This window comes from Balaenoptera physalus (genome assembly GCF_965194825.1).
Source record: "Balaenoptera physalus genome assembly, chromosome: 8".
In the NCBI taxonomy this organism is placed as follows: domain Eukaryota; kingdom Metazoa; phylum Chordata; class Mammalia; order Artiodactyla; family Balaenopteridae; genus Balaenoptera; species Balaenoptera physalus.
In genome coordinates, this window is record NC_138887.1 from 106,637,469 (window position 1) to 106,654,464 (window position 16,996).

The following is a 16,996-nucleotide window of genomic DNA, read 5'->3' on the forward strand; positions in this document are numbered from 1 at the left end:
ATCAGGGCCTCCTGGTCAGTCATTATCACAGGGCACGGAGAGCCTCTACTTGCTGAGATCCTCCTTAGCACTGATATGACTTGGCAGGGGTTGGAGATCTTTGGGGTGATCAGCCCCTCAACTTCAAACTTGTTACTCTTTCTCCAGCCTCTGACAGTCTCATGCTGTGCACTCAATCAACGATGCCCTTTACACAGATTGCCAAGTGTAATCCTTAATCCTGCTTTTGAAATCTATTTCTCTTATTTTATTACCCGTGAAATGGGAAAAATTATCAACATGTTTGGATAGTAACCTTTCCTCTGGTTTTGGGGGCCTTGAATGGGCAAGACTGAGCATTAGAAGTTTTACATGAGTAATGAAGGAGAGAGGGATTACAGGTCTATCTCCATGTAGTGGGGAAGGTGCCACGTCACTGGCCTAGAAACAGTCATTCAGTCTCGACCTGTGTTAGGTTCAAATCTCATCGTGGCTGACATCAGGATCTACCATCTGCCCGTGCTTTTTGGCAACACGATATAAAGGCATATTGCCACGCTTGAACATTTTCCATTAGCAACACCTATACACATCTACTCAAATCAATGAATATTCCCACTTGGAATAATTCATTAGGTTGGAAGATGTTCATCTGCCAATGATGAGGGCTCTCCCCCTCCCCTAAAAATGAAGGGCACAATTGAGTTTATGTTCTTAAAAAACCCCAGGTTGCCATATGCATTCTCCAGCTCTCCCCACCCTCCCTCCTCTTCCTTCTATGGTTGACAAGCTCTGACTTTTCCTATTTACCCTCTAGACTGCAAATGCAATAAAGAAATGGGCAGTAGGGCAGAAAGCAAGGTGAGACATTTTATGATTCCTCAAGCTGTAAGCCCTACTCATGTTTTACTGTTAAAGACTGCCTTACTACACTGTCCGCAGGCCACCCTTTCTCCTCTTTTCCAAGTTCATCGAAACCTCATTTGATCTCCACAGCACCCTGGCCACTTCATGGCATGCTCATAGATGACTGATGACCAAAGGGCTTCAGAATTCTGTCATGTAGCCATTTTTACCTTGGACCACTTCCCTTTCTTTTTTCTCAACTGACCGAGAGCTATAAATCCAGTATGTGGGGACTACCTCAATTAATTGTGGGTGCAGAGCCTCAAGGCCTACAGGAACTCTGTAATTGTTATCTCTTGTGACACATTAAACTTTGCTCTCTGGACAAAGAGAGGGGAGGGAGAGCAGTTAGCTGAGTGGAAACAGTATGTTTTATAAAGAAATGGATTTTTATTTATCATGTTTTCCACACAGTACTTGTAAGTAAAGTGAAATAACTTAATGGCAATTTTTTTTTCCAGAAGAACTAGTTTATACTATAATGAAATAAACTGGTAAATTAGACTGCAAAGTTAGGGAAAAAAAACACAACAAAGGAAACCTTAATTTTTTAAACCCTTGGTATGAAAACATTTTTTATTGGATTTTCCTCACTAATGTTAAGACTGAAATTATTTGAAATTCAGTAGGAATCACACATATTGTACCTGAATTATATTATTAAAGTAGTAGTCAGTAGGTTCTACAGTTATACCAACTATACATGCACAATTTTGGTTAAAAAAGAAAAGAGATCTTGCCAGGCTAGACTCAGAGGCCAAAACTAACCACTGAAATTCAACAAAGATAAATATGATATTGTGAACTTGGAATCAAAAATATTGACAGCATATATACAGGATTGGTTGAAGGACTTGAAGCTTAATAGTGGCTAACAATGAAAAGAATGAAGCGTTTTAGTTGACTGCAGTTTCAATATGAATATTGACATGAATGAGAATGAAGCCTTATAAAAGTTTCCATAAAAATACAGGCTGGGGCTTGGGTAATTAACTATTCTACTCTGCACTAGACTGACCACCCCTGGACTGTGTTTGAGCAAAGGCAAAGTGGTCCTAAGGAGAAAGACCAGCATGGTAAGGGGTCACTACTATGAGGAATGGTTAAAGGAACTAGGGAGTTTTAGTTGGAAGAAAAAAATGATCTCAGGGGACCTGACTGTCTTTGTTGTTTTAATGATTATTACAGGAGAGGAGAGGCTTCCTGAGAAGAAAGCCAGAACAAAGAGTGTAAGACATCCAGAAGACCTGAACTGAAAGTAAAGAACAGTATTCTTTGTTGGCTGTGCAGGGCTTGCCCTGTCACTGGAGGTGTCCTGGAGGGAAATCTCTATTTGGGTGGGAAGATGGGACTCAGTGTCCTCCATGGCTCCTTCCAAGTGGAGGATTCTGTGACTTTGTTACTGATGCAGAGAGCATTTAGGCCCACAATGAATGGGCAGTCAAAAGTGAGCCAAGTTTAGAATGGGTGAATGTAGATAGACGAGGTAGAGGAAGAAAACAGGGAGACCCCTAACCTGCTTGATTCTTAGGGCTGTTTATTTCAGGAAGGGCTAACAATCTAGGAAAATCAACTATTTCCCACCAGCCCCCTTTAAAAGATCTCATCCCGAATCCTCCCAGTCAGGAAGCGGGGGGCATTTACATCTGCTTTAGCATACATTCTCCAAAGGGTCTCAATATATGCATATGGAGTCCATATGCATATGGACTCACAATTTGCTGTGAGTCAATCTGCAGCATCTCTGGGCCCTTACACCTTACACCTATCACCACTGTCAAAACTCCAGAAGGACATGCCTACAAAGTCAAATACATCTTTTGCTTGTAGCAGTGTGGGCCCATAAGTGAGGTGTGAATGCCTGTGTGCCGTGACTGTGGCACAGCTATCTGTAACTCTGTTCCCAGTAGTGCCAGCTTAGAAGGTGGGACAGGATGTCCATTCCTGGCTGAACTGCTTCCCTTCCCAGTGACTTGGGTGAACATTCACCTCTCAGCGCCTTTGAATCTTCCTTCCCAGCACCATAATGACTCATTAGGTAAAGCTGCTGGAGAAATATTGGACCCAATAAGAACAGATTCAAGGGTTACCTTGCTGCCAGAAGCCAGAGCATAGCCTCCTCCCACCAGAATGACAATCTCCCAGGGCATGGTCTTCTGGAAGTCCTTCCACGTGATGATGGGCTCCGTCCCCAGTGAGGGCTCCTGGTCCTCCCCTGGATCACAGGTAGACAGCGAGGCAGAGCCAGATGAACCCTAATGGGTGTGATTTGTGGAGACAGGGGCCTAATTGATGAACCAGAGGATACTCTGCTATTCTGGGAGGAGTTGGAAGGGCTTTGGTAAGGCTCCTCCCAAAATTCTGACTTCGACCATTATTTGACTAGAGCCAGCCCCAACTTCTTCTCTTGAACTCCTCTCACCATCGTTCTTTTTCCCGAAGCAAGGCTTCTTCGCTGGAATCAGGAAGAGGAGGAAGCCAAGGAAGACAGAGACTGTGGCGTCGGTGCGATAGCCCTTCCTGGCGAAGAGACAAGAAGAGCTGGGGAGAGGGTCAGGAAGCCCAGGGGTAACACCGTGTCTCAGGACAGCCTGTCTGAACACAGCGCCTCTCTTGAGGACCTAGTCTAGAGGGGACGTCAACCTTCCTTCTTGCCAGTTGCTGCCATGCTGTCCAGTGGTGGATTTAATGGGCAGCGGTTAATGTCTGGAGGCAGGGCCTGGTTAGGGTAGGTGTCTTAGTGTGAATTTATGGACCTATTAAAAGGAGTGGTCAGGAGTTATTTAGATAAAGGAGACTAGAAAAGGATGAGTTCTCTTTCCTGGGAGGGTCACAAGCTGCCACTGAGAGCTTGTGGCCTGTGGCCCTGGCCCTCGGGAATATGTAGGGGTGGGACAGGCCTCGGCCACGATGGCCATGGTCTTTACAGGTGGTGTTTGACTCTACAGACATGTTCTCCTTTAACTCCCATAACAATTGAGGTTCCAAGAGCTTAAGTAACAAGACCAAGGTCATGTGGATGGTAAGTGGCAGCTCTTGATCCCAAGCCTCAGACTCCAAAGACTATTTTCTTCCTGACTCCACACTGCAGCTCCCCTGAAAAAGCGGGACTTTCAAGGGAACAAAGTGCTTCCTGGGTCCACGACTATCCCACAGAATCTAGGAGGGGACACTGGTGGGTACTGCCTGAAGGGTTTGGGTTAGGGGGTTGTTCTCAGAGACAATATCCTTTACTTTTCAAAGAAGGAATCCCAACCAGGAACAAAGCCAGGCTCCCGGGTAAACCACAGCACCGTCATCAGGATGAAGAAAAATCCAGTCACCATTTCCGGGTAGCTATAAAAGAAAACAGACCCACTCCAGGAACTGGGAAGTATCTGTTAGCTTTCAGACTTTGCTTTGGGATGCTCCTGTATGCAGAGCTCCAATAGTGGGGACCTAAAACGCAGCTACTGCTTAACCACTTGGACTTGGAATACAGCAGAGCGGAAGGGTGGCCCTTAGAGTCTGGGCCAGCTTGACTTTGGCGTTAAGTAGCACCTCTAAATGCCTGGATTCGTAGCTGAGGAAAATTCCCCCAGCTCAAGGGACCGCTGAGGACAAGGCTGCTTCTGTGCACACTTTACCTGCCACGCTTTCTCCTGGGGAAGGAGAGAGGGTGAAGGGCTGATTCTTACGTAATGGCTCCCAGCTTTTCATATTCCTCTTGGATCCTCTTCTCTGATAACTCTTCCCTTTTGGTCTTCTTCTTCTTACTCAGAGAGCAGGTCTCTTTAAAACTGAGATGGGAGAATGAGCAAAAGCATAAAGGAAGCACACTTCTGAGGCCCAGAGGAGAAGAGGTCTTAAGCAAATACTAAACTACTGGCTGGCTGGCTGTGATGGCTCTTCTCTCCACTCGCCCTACCTATCATGCGACTTGATCTCTTGATCTGCCAAGTTACACAGCCTCTCATCAGCCTTCTCCCCAGCCTTTCGGGTATGTCTCTGGTATATAAATGTAAAGTCATGTCTCATGGACTTGTGCAAGTGTACTTATGTGGGGTTGTTTCTATACACTTGTCTTCTTTATTTTTTTTTGCCCAGTTGGGTTTTTTAATTAATTAATCAATCAATTAATTAATTAATTAAATTTGGCCACGCCACGCAGCATGTGGGATCCTAGTTCCCCAACCAGGGATGGAATCCGCACCCCTGCATTGGAAGTGCAGAGTCTTAACCACTGGGCTACCAGGAAAGTCTCTACACGCTCGTCCTTTACATAAGTGAGAATCAGTGTGATGCGGCATATGTGTACAGATGCTTATATATTTGTGTGTTGCACACACACATAGATGTGTGTATGTGTATCTGTCTAGAGACAAGGCTTGTCTGGGGTGAAAGTGGGTGTTACTTTTCAATTAGCAACACTGGAGGCTTAGAAGTATACAGTTATCTTTGATTTGATAATTGTCTCTGAGGTATTAAAAAAAAAAGTCAACTCAGAGAACATTCCCTGAGCAATGGGAATGTTGGGTCCCCGGACTAATAGCAAAATATCATATACATCTTCCCTTTATGTGTTCGGAGCTGATCAAATTTGGAGTAAGCATCCGTAATGAGTAAAAGGCTGGCTAAGCAAATTAATATTAGAAATAATATTGCATGGGGACTGTCTAATATTATTTTGAGGGATATGAGCATATTTCATACAGCTACTAAGTATAAATCAGTCATGTCTATAAAATTAAGCCTAAGGGAACTTCTACTTGGCATCACTTCTTTAGAAATTAGTTCAAATTACTCTGTATGGAACTACATTAAACACTCTCCGATTCAGACTCTTTATGAATCCAGCACTTCCCCTGAGCAGTTGGCTGAAATTAAGAACATTTCATTGCAGAGCTCATAGAGAAGTGCAGAGTCCACGTATGTTTAGAGTGTCTAGAAGATGTGATGCCTGACTCCTCATCTCGTCCACTGCATCCTCCTCCGGGCATCCTCTGTGGTTACTTGGCAGCTCCCCGCTGGGTGGCACCCTCCAGGGCTTGCGCCATGGCCCTGGATGGACAGGAGAGCCTTGATGGCAGGGCCCTGGGACTCACTTGCAGCCCAGGAACAGCCAGTGCATCCAGAACCAGCTGACCACCAGCATGATGAGGGAGATGGGGAAGCTGAAGAGGAACCAGGTGCCAAAGTTGACCACTTCTGCTGCTGGATACTGGCTGGAGGGGAAAGAACCAGGTCAGTGATTAGAAAAGGATGGATTTCCATGTGGTATTTCGGGGTAATAAGCTAAATGGTCCTTAAGAAGACAGAGCAGAGCTAATGGTAGAGATAATGATAAAAATATGGTAAAAGATTATCTAGGACTCCCTTGGCAGCTGCAACTGTACTGAGCCCTGCCAAGAATTATGAAATAAGCTAAAAAAGCATCCAAGCAACCAAAATTGATACCACTGAAGTGTATATACTTTGCACTCAGGAGAATCACTCTGGGTCTGTTTGCTCTTAATTTATGTAAAGATTCTGATCTGGTTTTCAAGACAACAGAATAGAGGAGGCAATCTGATGTACTCTGTTTATAATGTCACTGAAGGAATGGTTTTTTAAAAAAAATTTATTTATTTCATTTATTTTTGGCTGCGTTGGGTCTTCGTTGCCGCGCACGGGCTTTCTCTAGTTGTGGCGAGCGGGGGCTATTCTTCGTTGCGGTGTGCGGGCTTCTCATTGTGGTGGCTTCTCTTGTTGCGGAGCACGGGCTCTAGGCATATGGGCTTCAGTAGTTGTAGCACACGGGCTCAGTAGTTGTGGCTCAGGGGCTCTAGAGCGCAGGCTCAGTAGTTTTGGCTCATGGGCTTAGTTACTCTGCAGCTTGTGGGATCTTCCCGGACCAGGGCTCGAACCCGTGTCCTCTGCATCAGCAGGCAGATTCTTCACCACTGCGCCACCAGGGAAGCCCCCAAGGAATGTGTTTTGACTGGGGGACACAAGGCATCAGTTCTGGAGAACTTCGGTCTCTAGAGCCTCGTGAAGGTTCTGGATGTGAACTTTGCCCACAGGAGAACCATGGCTTGGAATCTCCAAATCTGTTATCAACATCCACTGCTTAGGGGGCCTCCTTGGTCTTAGGGGGCCAAGAAGGTTATCTGGTGGACTCCTTGTTCATCATTGGGCACAGCTGTGGCCCCAGCCCAGGTGTCCACCTGGACATGTCAACCTCTGTATCAACATTTACTCATCTTTCCCCTCATTTACGTCAAGGGCAACTCTGCTTCCCCAGCTGCTGAAGCCCCAAGCCTGACAATGAGATTTGGGCTTTCCCTTTCTCAGGCCCTTCCTAATCCTACCCAGGCCGGTCGAGTCTCCCTCTGAATCTCGCTCAGATCTGGCCATTTCTCCTCCCACTGCTGCCCAGGCCACCATCAGCTCTCTCCTGGGCATCTGTAGCTGTGTCCTGCATTATCTTCCTGCTGCCTGCCTTTTCTGTTCCAAACCATTGTCCATTTTAAAAATCCAGAATGAGTTTTCAAAACTGTAAATATGATAACCTCACTCCCTGCCTAAAATTCTTCAAAGGCTTCTCACGGCCTTTCGGATGAAGTCCAAGTTCCTTAGTGGGCCCTGCGAGGCCCTCTGTGATCTGCGCGTCCACCTCCCTGGCCTCCTTTTGCCCTCTGTCATTTTCTTTTATGTGCTCTGCTCTCTTGCCTCTGAGCCTACTACACTGTTTTCTTTGTCTGGAAGATCTCCCTTCATCTAGTTAACTCCAGCTTGGCCTCCAGGTCTCCACTTTCATCGTCGCCTCTTGGGGGAGTCATTTCCTCCCTCTAGACTGGGTGGGGTCGCTCAGCAGGGCTCCCCCAGCAGAATCCCACCCTTCTTGTCACATTTAACTGTAATGACTTGATCATCTTTTTTCCCTCTTGGTACAGAAACTGTTCTGGTTCGATTTTCTGTGGTATACTCAGCACCTGGTTCTGTCCCTGACACACAGTGGGTGGTTAGTAAATATTTGTTGACCGAGTGAATTACTTACTTATTGAAGTGTTCCAAGAAAATGAGGCTGGTGGAGGTGCCAATGATGGTGGTCAGGCCCCCGATGGTGGCGGCGTAAGAGATGCTCAGAGAGAGGCACTTGCAGATCATTTGGTCATGCTGGGACTTGTACTTTCTTTTGAGTTCCTGGTTCCTGGGGCTGGGGGTCAGGACTGGTGGCTTTTCCTACCAAAGGAAAATCAGTGAATTTCTCCAACCCAGCTTGGGCTGTCTGGCACACAAAGCATGAAAAACAGGGGCACCATTGTGCAGTGGAAAGCTTGGGTGTCAGAAAAACAAATCCCAGTCCCAGTTCTACCTTTTACCAACTTGGGCAGCCCCATCCCCGCTGCAGTTTCTGTAAAATGGGGAAAATCCTATTTTCTCTGCCAGATTGTTTTGAAGAGTACGTGGAAAGCACTTGGAACACTTCCTGGCATTTAACAAATGGTAAGCTATTATTATTTTTGTTGTTATGAGTATTAACAGCACGTTCTGTTTTTTACTTGAATTCCAGTAAAACTGACTGCTCTCCACTTTGTGTCTAAATACCAAATAGAAGGTGGTTATTCTACGTGGAATTAAAATACAGTCCTGGTTGGGAGATGACTAAAAAATAAGCTTTGCATTATAGAAAGAGTCCAGCTTTCACTGGGTGGAGAGTCAAAGTGTGTGATTCTCTCCTCCCTTCTTTCTCACTTTTTCCCTTCTTGCCTATTGGCTTTTCCTTCCCACTTTCCCCTCCCCCTTGCATATAAACCTCAGCCTGGCCATGGTCCTCTCAGGCCCTGCGTGGTCCATGTGACGGCCTTTCAGGGTCCGTGGTTGCTGACCTCTGGTCTCAACTGTGGACTAAAGAAGCAAGTGCCCCTCTGTCCTGCCAGGCCTGGCCCCAAATCGTGAGACTAGGAGTAGCCTGGTACAAATGTCAGCAGGCCAGGTCATAGGAAAACCAAGGGGAAGAGGCCACCCTGCCACATTTCTCAAAGCCCGTAACCACTGCCCCATCTGCCTAGGAGGGCCCTGGAAAGGCTGGATCCCGCCACATTTTCCTGAAAGATTCATTGATTATAAGAGCTGGAGGAGACCTCAGAGATTCTCTGGTCCAGTGGTTTTCCACAATCCTTTCTCCTAATGAAAATTTACATGGACCTCCAATAGAGAAAACAAACGTAGCATTTAATGGGCAAACATCTATTTTTTAACTGAAAGTAGACACATAGGGTCAGGGAGACTTGGATTTGAATCGAGGTTCTCCTCTCACTAGCTCTGAGGCCTTGGGTACATGATTTCATCTCTCTGCGTCTCTGTCAAAATGGAGTTCAAAGTTGCTACCTCACTGAGCCAAGACTAGAGAGCAAATGCTCAGCCCAGTGCTTAGTATTTAATAAACAATGGCATTTATTCATGATGATATGGGTGCTACATAATTGAGATGATTTTGATGAACACAAAAATTTGAAATCAAGGGTTATAAGTGATGGTTGCCATTTTACACCACCTTCGACGTCCATTTTACTTCTGCATTTTGTTTCAGTGATAAAGTACCAGGAAAATCAGGGAGCAGAAAAGCAGTTGCCTTAAAATCTCAGGATACTCGAATAAAATATTTGCAATGCCCCTGAAGCACCTTTGAGGAGTGGTTTGAACACCTCTGATCTAGACCAAGTCTCGGTTTTTATAGCTGAAGCAACTGGGGCTCAGACAGTGGAATGACTTGCCAAAGTCAACAGCGAGCGGGATGTCTTATCTCCGTGGCACACGCAGGCCAGACACACAGATGGCTGAAGTGTGCCTGGCGACAGCCCGCTAGCCTGACACCCTCACAGCTTCACGAGCAGTGCCCCTTGGGAAGCTCCATGTAGGAAACAGGGTTAGGAGGTGCAATTCCAGTACCTGAGGTGGGAGCTGCTTCTTGTCCTGGTGGTTTGCTGTTCTGGCCGAGTTGGTGATTGCGGGCACGCCATTCAGGTTCTGTCGGGACACAGACCGCCACACTATCACGAGGAGGCTGTGGGGCCTGGAGGAGCCCCCTGATCGCCCTGGGGGCACCCACGCCTCCCCCTGTGGGACTCGGAGACCAGAACCAGGGCGAGCAGGCGGTAGAGAGCCACCCCTACCGGGCCTGCCTCCTTCTCGCAGGTTCCCCATTTGAAGGGGCTTTTGAAACTTGGAAAAACATGGCTCTGACCTTATAGGAGAGCTTGGCTTTCTAGAACTTCATTAGCTAACGAAGAACCCTTCATTTTTCTTTAACACAAAGAACATGGAAAAAAAAAAAGATCGCACACAACCAAGTCCACAGTTTGGACGGATCAAAGCCCATCCGTTGGGACTGAGGTAGGAAGAGATGTAAAACCAGCCCTGGGCGAGGGGGTGAGGCCGCGTAGAGGGTGCAGGCAAACTTGGTGTCCCCTTTTTGTAATAAGATTTTTGTAAACGAATCCCTCCTGAAAGGGATCCTGAGGCTGAATACATGGCTCTTGAATATCTGGATGGCTGAATATTGGGTTTCCGCGAGGAAAGGTTAACCTGTCCTTTGTGGCGCTAAGCCCAGTACCCAGGGCTGGGGCTCAGAACTGCCCAAAGCCTCACGCGTCCAGGCTCAGGGGAGCGCCTCTGTGCCCTCGACAAGCTGCCAGGCTTCTCTGGCCCTGAGTTATCTTGAGGGTCTTTCAAGTATCTCAAAGCACAGAAGAAACCCAGGGCCATACCTTGTTCTGCATCAGAGAACTGAAGTCTGCATTCGACGTGCTGGAAGAAAGCAAAGGAAGTGGGAAAAACGACAGTGGCCCAGACTTGATGAGATGGGAATTCTCCCCACGTTGGTGTTCGGTATTAGTGACCCTTCTAGACTCAGGTGTTCTAGGCTACAAAGAAGACGAATCTCACCTTCCAGAGATGTGGTAAGGATTTGTGGGAACAGGGGCAGGGCGTTTCCTTTGGAGGGAAACCGAGACTCCCAATAATAGCTAACATGGAGTGCTTATTAGGGGCTGAGCACTCAAATACGGACTTTAATCCTCCCGACAGATCTAAGGGGCGGGTATCAGCACCTGCATTTACAGAGTAGGAAACTAGGCAGAGAGAGGTTACTAACTTCCCGAGGGCAGCGGGTGCTAAGTGGTGGTGCCAGAGAGGAAGCTGTCTCTGCCTCTGCCTGGAGAGCCTGGGCCCCTGACCGTGTTCTCACTGGCTCACTTTCTAGGAGGAGAAACATGAAATGCTTATCTAAGGCGACAGGAGCAGGGAGGGCCAGGGCCACACATGGTAGAAAGCATGTGAGAGCAAGAAGATGGGGGTGAATTTCTCATCAGCAGCTGCACCTCACAGGGTGGCAGGCAACGCGTGTGCTGAGTCCCTCCCACTCCTCCTGGTCCCCAGTCTTTGCCTTGAGGAGAGAGGAAGGTGGGATTTAACTACCAGCATTACGGACTTACACTGAGCACTAAATGCATGTTTCTGGTCTGTCCTAGTTCTGAGGACGGTGGGTGCTATGAGCTCAACCGCTGGGAAGGCCAGTGAGAGGGGCTGGACACACGTGCAGGAAGTGGGGGCCTGGGGTCATCACCCACCTCCAGGCTCTGTCAGGGAAGGATAAGGCGTTGATGGGGCTCAGAGGAAGCATTCACCGGAGAGAGTCGTTAGGCTGGGAGGAGTATTGTGAGGTTTCCCCACCTTCCTTCCCAAATCGGGTGAGGAGGCTGGCATGGAACCCCTCAGACAGCATGGGAGGTGCTGGCGTGAAAGAAGACCGCCATCCTCACACCGTGACAGCCCTGGATCCTCCCTGCACGCTGCTGAGGAAGTCCGGGACAACTTGAGCTTTGGCTTTGGAGTTTGGGGACATGTATTTTCATCCAGAAAAGAACAAAGGCAAGAGGCCAGTGTGCGCTGCCCAAGAGGCCAGAGTGAGGAGAAAAGGCCCGCTGCACTGGGAGCAGGCTGTGCTCTCAGTGTCCGGTGGCCTTTACTGGGGGCGGCACAGGGAAGGTAGCTGGGCTACTGCCACCTTGAAAAGGCCCTGCCCAAGGGGCCAGGCGTCCCCAGAATAAAGAGGCTGGAGAAAGCCACCAGAGCACAGAACCGAGGGAGCCCAAGCGGTCATCCAAGAGCACCTCGTGCCATGAGGCCCAGCCTATGCAGAGGTGGCCTCAAGGGGGCACTCCGAAGACCCTGAAGGTAGGTGCCCGACGTGTAAAAGAGTCGCTGCCTGAATCTCAGGGCACTGACCACACTCTAGAATACCTCCAGCCAAGACCCTCTTTGCCCCTTTATCTTTCCTGCTCCCTACAGCCTCTGCCCTGACCCTGGAGAATTCAGACGCAGAGAGTTGGTGAGGGGAGAGGAAGGAGGGTGGGGGAAGAGTAAGAGAAAAGTCAACTGTCTCCCCTGCTCACTTCTACCTCTTATCCTGCAGACTGAAGGGGGGTTGGGTGAGAGCGTGAGAGGAGGCGGGGAGAAGCTTCGGATGAGGGATTGAAGTTTTGATATGAGTCTGGACTAGACTGCTGAATATCTAAAGACGAGATCATTCTAATATCTGCAAGGAACCAGAAGAGCTATAGGATTTGCCTGAGATATGGTCAAGGCTGGGGAGGAAAGTCCAGTATATTATGATTGGAGCCAGTGACGGGAGGAAGATAAGCTGATGGCACCCTTCTGCCTCTGTCCCTTCACATCGTGCTGGTCTCACTCAGTGTGAGTTCTCCATTTTTTAATGAAAAGAGCAAATAGCAAAACTGAGCTCTAGTACAAATCCGACTTTCAAAATGTCTTATTTATCCCAGTATTCCTTGAAGACCACATTTGGATACTAGATCTCCAAAAGAAATCAGCTGTTAATGGATTTACCTCACGTGGGTGTTTGAGACGATATTTCTCCTTTTCTAAAAGCTTCTTTTTTCATCAGCACGTGGCTGTCTCACCAACTGTCCTTGAATCCCCTACCTGCAACCTAGTTTTTCTTTGCCATATCTAATAAGACCAAATCTAGTAAGACCACATCTAATATCTAAAAAATACTTTGTGATTCTCTAAGAATCTCCAGTGACATCTAAAATGTGAGCCTTTTTTCATTAGTAGATTAAATATATTATTCTCCCAAGGGGGACATCAATTTAGCTGAAATTCTACTTGGTAGATGTATAGAGAGTCCACATACTCCCTCAAAGTCGGTGTAGTCTTTTCCCCTCTTCCCTCAGCCCTGCAATACCCGGTGGTTGAGGGAGTTGCCCTCAGGATCTCGGCAAGCGGTTCCCTGGTATGGAGAGGAGATCGGGGCGGGGGGAGGTGGTGGTGTGGCAAGATGTGAGCTTGGCCCGTGCAGCTGAAAGAGGCTCTGTCTGGGAGGAGGGCGGTCATACTCACTCTTCATTGACAAAGATGAGTTCCAGGGAAGGTTGGCTGTTGTTTACATCGAGATCTACGGTAGCAAAGGAAAGCAGGAAGTGAGATGTGGAGTCTGGACCTGACCCTGAAGGGCAAGGGCTCTGGGCTGGGGCTGGATGAGGAAACAAAGGCATCAAGGCTCCTGCTGGGCCTGGTGCCTGACGACTCCCCTTCCCTCCGCTCGGAAGGCATAGTGGGACTCAGCGACACGGACAGGCCTGGGGTCTTGTTGTAATCCTTGAGCGTTTGGGGGAAAGGAGCAGAGGTGGCTGCTCTAAGTAGGGCAGGAAGAGCTGGGAATGTGGGTCACAGGGAAGCTTCAGGTTACAAGGGCTGGTACGGGGTAAAGGGCCAGGAAGGGGAAGAGGCGAGACGAGAGGCAGGACGCAGGTGAGGGTTGGTGGGGGCGGGCGCAGAGCTGTGCAGTGACACTCGGGTGGAGGAGCAAAGGGGAGATGAACTCCAGCAAACTGTACTGATGGGCTCGGCCTCTTCGGCGCTGGAGCTGCCGGCCACGAGCTGCTCCTCCTCGGCCCTGACCAGCTCCTGCAGCACGGCCTCCACGATGGGCATGACCATGGCGGTGGTGGACGTGTTGGAGAGCCACATGGACAGCAGCGTGGTGCAGCACATGAAGCAGAGCAGCAGCCTGGAAGGCAGGGAGGCGCGGGGGGTGCATCACAGCATGCCTGCCTCCCCGGGTGAAACTTCCGCCCTCACACGGCTCCCTCGGGGCCTCCTGCAAGCCTGCTGGTGCTGGCATTTATCCAGAAAATGGGGGTTTTATGTCATACATTCAACTTTGTACTCCCAGGGCTTGGTACAGAGTAAACATTAAATAAAGATGTGTTGAATGAATGCATCACACTTCGTGGGCTAGTGGCCTTAGCCAAAAAAAAAAAAAAAAAGAAAAGAAAAGCCCTTGCTTAAGCAAAGAATAGCTTTGGTGGTAGGGTCACAGGGCATGGACTTCCTGATTGCTCTCCTCTCTGGACATTAGCTTGGTGATGATGTGTGTTTTTTGTGTATAAAAGAATTCTCTTTTTGGCCCTTGCAGCCAGCAGTCCTACGAGTACCATCCCATTCCTTGCTTTGCAGCCAAGTCACCGCAGTTATTAGCGACCAAATGGAGACTAACGGACAGAGCTTACGGTTCCGCCCACTACTTGTCCCACTACCAACCTCTGAAAGCATAGCCCCCAACGGCCCAGCAGTGTCCCATTGCACTGTGTGCACTTTTTCAAGGCTGTGTCTATGAGTTGACACTTGGAGGAAAACGCTAACAAATATAACTCTCAAGTTCTCCTTGACTTTGAAAACATGCAGTGTGTGTTTGTACAGATATAGTTCTTATTTCCGTAAGAGAAGCCAGCATAAAGACTACCCGTGTTGATCACCCTAGGTGGGATCATTGACTTTGCACAGTTTGGGGCCAGCACAGCTGTCCTGTGGATCATGACCGGGTAGGTGCCAGAGCCCTGATGGTGTCTCTGTTTAGGCTGACGGAGACATGAGTTTGTCTGCCCTGGACATGCACCGGCAAACAGAGGGCCCCGTGGTGGGTGGAAATTTGCTGGAGGGTGCGGTAAATAGAGACGAGTAGAAACGCAATGGGATAAAAATTCTTGACGATAGTACCCGGGGGTTTCAAAGAGCCGCAGAGCCTCAACTTGATGTGGGGAAATGCCATTTTGTGTCTAGGAGGTCGAGTGTGGAGTACAACACCTCAGGTTATTACTGAGTGATTATGCTCTGAGTTAGGCTGTGGTTAAGTGGGAGACAGGAACATCTTTTTAAGTATAACGTGTCTTCATCTAATGACTAGGGATGAAAACTAATACCATATTATTTATTTATGTTCTGTTGGACTCCCAGGAGAGTCAGGGCAGCTTACATAAAAAGTGTTGCAAGAAAGTTGTAAACTAGGAGATGAGGACGATATTCCAAAGGGAAGATAAGGGCAGGGTTATCCAACAGAGTGGGAGTGAGTTCATACAAAACGTTCAATCCTGACCTTCCTACACATCCCCGAGCGGCCTTCTCGACAGCAGAGAGAAAAGAGGAAGCAGCTGAGGGCCTGCAGTGCCCTGCAGATGCCGGGTCAGATGCCACATTTGACAGGCCTCTGGTCTAAACCAATGACAACAAGAACTCAGGGTAGATGGGAGGAAACCTCCATGCCTCCTTAAATGACAGAGGAGAAGACACCACTTCCTCATCCAGCCTGTTCCCTGATGCAAGGGAAAAAGGTTGGGAAACAATTTACGTTGGTCCCTCTTGTTTTACCAGATGAGCCCCTTAGATCTTGTAACCTGCTGCCCCGGCAGTCTAGGTTACTCAGGTTATTTAGATTGTGCCAACAGAGGACACCAAATTCACCCACTCAGGTCTCCATTCCATGGTCACAGGCCCTCTCACTGGAGGGGGAGATGGGAGCCTTGAGGCCCTGCTGTCCTCCCATCCCCACTGGTAGAAAGCCTCAAGTGGACGTCCCTCTGACCGTCCAGGGGGCCCACTGGGAGCTGAGGGGACGCACTAAGTGTGACTTACATGCCCGGCTTGGCTCCGGCCATCAGGACCATGCGCAGAGCGATGCGCTTGTGCAGGTTCCACTTCTCCACAGCCGCCGCCACGCAGATGACACCCACCAGCAGCAGCGTGGTGTTCTTGAAGTACTCGGCCGCCACCTGCAGAGGCCAGCTCGGGTCACCCCTACCCGACCCGGGGCCCAGCCCCCGCCCGACTAAACTCACGCCCAACCAGAGGCTAGCAAGCAAAGAGCAGGGAGATGAGGGTTATTAAAATACCCAGTTGTTGTATATATGTATATTACATATATATATAATTTTAAATTAAAAAAATTTTATGTATACATACATACATACATACTACCTTGGGCAGGCACTCTGCTAAGCACTTTACAAAGATTTCATTTAATCCTGCCAGCAACTCTCTAGGGTAGATGTTCTTCTCCATTCTAATTGCGATATGAGTACGATTTCAAAGAATAAACATATTTACAATTTTATCTTAATTCTTAAAAGTTATGAAAATAACCCTGGGTTTGTCAACTAATCTCATTTTCTTTAGCTTTTTAGAAAATTATGTTCATTTTTTTATTGGAAAGTTAATACATGTTCCTTATGGAAAACTTCAAAATATAGAAAAGTTAAAGATAAAATTACCCTTAATCCTACTACTCTTAGTACTGTGGTATATTTTCTTCAATTTTTTAATGTCTGTATAGATACATAATTGGATTTATACAGTTTGTACTGGTTTATACCCTGCTTCTTTTTTTCATTTGACATTGTACCCTGATCATTTTCTTATGAGACTTAAATGTATTGGAAAAATTCATGCTAATGGCAGCATGAAGTACCATAGAATTTACTTAGCCGTTTTCCTTTTGTTGAATATTTAAGTTGATTTCTTTTTTTCTTTCTTTGCTGCAAATGGAGCAAAGAATAATTTTCAGCTTAAATCGTTAACCTTATATAAATGTGATTATTTCCTTAGGACAGAGTTCCTGAAGGTGTCTTTATAACTTGCCTTAAACCTTTAAAAAAACTTTATATTTGAATAATTCTTTAACTCCAAATAATTCCAAAGTTCCAAAGGGTTCCAAAATGATAATAGTGTAAGAAATAGCCATCCACTGTCTGTACAGGTTTTTTTTTTTTCTTTTCCTGAACCACTTAAG

The 16,996-nt window shown here is 47.6% G+C and overlaps 1 protein-coding gene and 1 long non-coding RNA gene across 8 annotated transcripts in view; one reads left to right on the forward strand and one right to left on the reverse strand.

The window, feature by feature from the left end:
- SLC13A4 (solute carrier family 13 member 4) overlaps positions 1 to 16,996 on the reverse strand; it is a 39,815-nt gene that overhangs the window by 6,508 nt on the left and 16,311 nt on the right. The window contains exons 3-13 of the mRNA XM_082473009.1: positions 15,844 to 15,980; positions 13,770 to 13,942; positions 13,273 to 13,327; positions 10,617 to 10,656; positions 9,799 to 9,876; positions 7,904 to 8,088; positions 5,970 to 6,089; positions 4,563 to 4,664; positions 4,120 to 4,221; positions 3,308 to 3,405; positions 2,976 to 3,100 (exon numbers count right to left, since the gene is read on the reverse strand). Of these exons, the coding sequence (XP_082329135.1) occupies positions 2,976 to 3,100; positions 3,308 to 3,405; positions 4,120 to 4,221; positions 4,563 to 4,664; positions 5,970 to 6,089; positions 7,904 to 8,088; positions 9,799 to 9,876; positions 10,617 to 10,656; positions 13,273 to 13,327; positions 13,770 to 13,942; positions 15,844 to 15,980 (1,215 nt within the window). The remainder of the gene's footprint in view (positions 1 to 2,975; positions 3,101 to 3,307; positions 3,406 to 4,119; positions 4,222 to 4,562; positions 4,665 to 5,969; positions 6,090 to 7,903; positions 8,089 to 9,798; positions 9,877 to 10,616; positions 10,657 to 13,272; positions 13,328 to 13,769; positions 13,943 to 15,843; positions 15,981 to 16,996) is intronic.
- Positions 1 to 16,996, forward strand: part of LOC309666073 — a 37,690-nt gene that overhangs the window by 358 nt on the left and 20,336 nt on the right. For all 7 annotated transcript variants that reach the window (XR_014266863.1, XR_014266864.1, XR_014266865.1 and 4 more), the window contains exons 2-4: positions 2,074 to 2,143; positions 4,646 to 4,864; positions 5,768 to 6,108. This is a non-coding gene — a long non-coding RNA (uncharacterized lncRNA). The remainder of the gene's footprint in view (positions 1 to 2,073; positions 2,144 to 4,645; positions 4,865 to 5,767; positions 6,109 to 16,996) is intronic.